Genomic DNA, 3,534 nt, shown 5'->3' on the forward strand with positions numbered 1-3,534 from the left:
TGTTTTCGTGAATAAAGGATGTGACCTGTTAGCTGGATGTAGGGTACAGTAAGCGTTTGGTTCTGGGTGCGAGCCATATTGATTTTCACTCAGTTCAAAGTGGCTGGGTGACTTCACAGCTGTCACTATAAAAGAAAAGCAGCAAAAGATGAGGGCGCCAGATCAATACCGATGAGCGGCCAGACTGTCTGTGACCTTTTTTTACGCTAGCTCAAGGTCAGCGTTAAACGTGTGCGAAAATCAGGCAGAATTGAGTTTAAAAGTTAAAAGATTAAACCGGTGTATGAATGCTGAATAGTGGTTAAAAAAAAGTGAGGTTGAAGTGTGTATCGTGGGAAAACCTACACCTGATACACCTGACACACCTGATACACCTGACTTTTTGACACATGACACTTTTTTTTTTTTTTTGGACACCTGAGTGGAAAGTTAAATGCTTACTAGGCTAAACAAAAAAAAAAGACTTAGACTAAAAACAGACCTAAAACTGAATCATGATGGAATCTAACCCCACCTCCCTCGCTTCTTTTCCTCCCTGTTTCATTGAAACGTCACTCTGTGAGCACGTTCCTCTTCTGTGATTGGGTAAACACCCCACACCACGCCCCCCGCTCCCTTTGAAGTGAATAAAAGCGAGGCAAGGCTCCGCCCCCCGGCACAGCTGCTCGGACTACAGAGGAGCGAGGAGTCTCGCTGTGGGGACGGAGACCGGCTGGCTGGTGGACGTGGAGGATCTAGTGGAGCTTAATGGACATGAGTGGACGTTTCTCGAGGTGATTTTTTTTATTTGCACGTGCTCATTAGCTTTGACTGTTTGAGAAGACTTTACTTTTTATATAAAAGCCTATAAGATGCCTTTCCCGCCTATAAACCTCCACTCGCGGATATCCTCCCCTGGAAAGGAGCTTTTCAGGAAGAAGAAGCCCAGCTCCGGCGTCGTGCCTCCTCAGTCCATGCTCATCCACAAGCCCAGAGCGGACAAGGACATGGAGAAGGAGATGGAGAAGGAGGAGGTGGAGAGGGAGAGGGAGAGACTGGGCACGTCGTGGCCGGCGTCTAATAATCTGAAGCAGCTGGCACGAAAACAGCATCAGCACCACCACCAGCATCATCAGCATCACCAGGAGCATCCTCAGTATCATCAGCAGGTTGCCAAAACGAGCACGGACAGCGTGGGGGTGGTGAGCACGGAGCACGGTGGTAAAGGGTCGTCGTGGGTGACCGTGGCCAAGCCGCTGGGCAGCTCGTGTGAGAGCGTGCCGCGCTCGAGCTCCGGAGAGTCGGCGGCAGCGTCATCATCGGCGGCGCCCCGCGGAAGCCGGCACTCCTCCCGGGCCTCGCTGGGCAGGGAGGAGGCCGGGGAGCAGGAGGTGCGCTTTTCGCTCAGCCTCACGCCCGAGGCCGTGCTTGTCATCCAGAAGCGCAACCTGGAGAAGCAGATGCTCGCCAAGCAGCAGAAGTGCTGCGGCTCCTCGGACTTCAGGCACCGCCGCGTCTTCCCCTCTAAAAGGGCGGCGCAAAGCGGCTCCAAGAGCTCGGCCGGGCAGGCGGCGGCGGTGCGTCCGGACGCCCCCGGAGACATCAGCGCCATCGTGAAGATCTCGCTGCTCAACGACCAGCACAAGTACGACGACGTGGAGTACGAGGAGGAGGACGGGGACGTGGACGAGACGGTGATGAGGAAGTGTAAGGAGTGGCTGAAGGGCGTGGAGAGCGCCGCCGCCTTCAGCAAGGTGGACAGCAAGCTCGCGGCGCTGCCGCATCTCAAGAGCTGCTGACCGGCGAGGAACACCGGGGATGTACGGGGGACTCGGAGCGCCAGCTCGGCACCGGACTGTTGTTTAATGTCCGTTTATCCTTTGCACTGCTCGCCTGTTTCCACTCAGGTCCGGTTCAGCTGATTGATTGGACGGCGAAAACAAGTGGCGACCAATCAGCGTTCGATTGTTGATTGTTTGTGCCGGGAAAGAGGCTGTCTAAGGCTGTCACAGCCACCTGCCGACGGGGTTAGTTTTGCACGGGGAGGTGGGTAGTGTGGATTATTTTGTGTGTTACTGGTGTGTACGTACATACATTGAAATGAAAAGATAGATGAACATCTTCATCAATCAGTTGGTTTGAGAGTGCTTGCTGAAATAACCACCCAATAAGCGAGCATGGTTATCTGCGAACATTAACATCAAAAAATACAACATATACAAAAACAAAAAGGCAATCGAATAGAAATAGGCTATCAAATATATGAATTGGAATTGCATTAGTCAGCGAAGGAAGTGCTGGAGTAATGTAATGTCATTACAAAAAAAAGAACAAAAAGCGAACAAAAGCAGACATTAAAAACACATAGAAAAGGTTAACGTTTTTTTTTTATTATTAAAGATGTTGATGTACAATTTACAAGTGATATATATCGTAGTATATTCATACACCACTCAATATCGCAGCATTAGTGCTGTCCAAATCTGCCAGCTCAGATCTGACCCCTACAGCATCAGGTTACCTGAGAACATCGACATCAAATCGTCTACAAAAACTAAAAAGCGAAATATCCAAAGATTTGGAATTGTACAGCTAAGCGCTGGAGTGTGACGACAAAAAAAAAGGTTTTGTAAATGTGCAAATTCTCTAGAACCCCAAGTTTTTGGCTAGAAAATACCATTTTACTATAATTTTAAGTGTAATTTACAAGTGGTATCATATTTACTACAATTTACACCACTCACCACAGTTGCAGCATTAGTGCTGTCCAAATCTGCCAATCAAATCTGACCCCTCCAATATCATATTATGGCATGTGGATCAATTTTCCAACTCAGCATTAAGACAGATATTTCTCAAGCTCTAAGCAGGTATTTAGTTGTGTTCGTGTACGAGTGGTGAAGCAGAAGTCTGTGAATGAAAAGAAAGAAGCCTCAAGTGTTGTACATTATTGCAACATACACATTACTCAAGCATTTCCCAAGGAATTATGGGAGAAGAAACAATTCTGGCAGCTATAGCTTCTGCACTCCTGCAAAAACAAAGAAACAAAGATGCTAAACTGTCTTGTCATGGATCTACTACTCCTATCTCCTCTCAAATATATATATATATATATATATACATAGGTCTGTCATTTAAACTAAGATTTCATGCACAACTAAGATGTCACTTCACAGTCATGTCGTCCAGTGTAAAAATGACATTACCACACCTCCCTGTGCAACACTAATCCTGCCTGAACAGGGCTTTTTTAAAGACGGCGATCTTTGGATGTCTGACTGAAAAGAAAGGAGAAAAAAAACACTCAGAAGTTTTGTGCAAAACCTGCACGGAAATGTGTTTAAAGAAACCAGCCTTGTACAGTATTTATTTTAAAACGTTAAGCTGTATTTGTTTTGTGGTAAATATCTTGTCATTTTTAAAGGTTTTTAAGAAATAAAAGGTAAAATTGGATTACGCTTTTGTTTACTGTTTTGTTTGTTTTCCTTTGTGAGCAGTTTCCAAGGAAACACGTAAAGCACAGTGTAATTGACTCAGAGCTGAGGAATGTGT

General features: G+C 46.5%; 1 protein-coding gene across 1 annotated transcript; it reads left to right on the plus strand.

Annotated features, from left to right (window-relative positions):
• The first annotated feature begins 457 nt into the window (after window positions 1–457).
• On the plus strand, window positions 458–3,435 carry prr18 (proline rich 18). The gene has a single exon (XM_007238552.4). The coding sequence runs from the start codon at window positions 852–854 to the stop codon at window positions 1,776–1,778; it is 927 nt and encodes a 308-aa protein (XP_007238614.3). The 5' UTR covers window positions 458–851; the 3' UTR covers window positions 1,779–3,435.
• Window positions 3,436–3,534: the final 99 nt, after the last annotated feature.

This window comes from Astyanax mexicanus, chromosome 7 (genome assembly GCF_023375975.1).
Source record: "Astyanax mexicanus isolate ESR-SI-001 chromosome 7, AstMex3_surface, whole genome shotgun sequence".
Classification (NCBI taxonomy): domain Eukaryota; kingdom Metazoa; phylum Chordata; class Actinopteri; order Characiformes; family Acestrorhamphidae; genus Astyanax; species Astyanax mexicanus.

Coding starts and splice junctions, on each gene's coding strand:
- prr18 (XM_007238552.4), top strand. CDS start 852: ATGCCTTTCCCGCCTATAAACCTCCACTCGCGGATATCCTCCCCTGGA.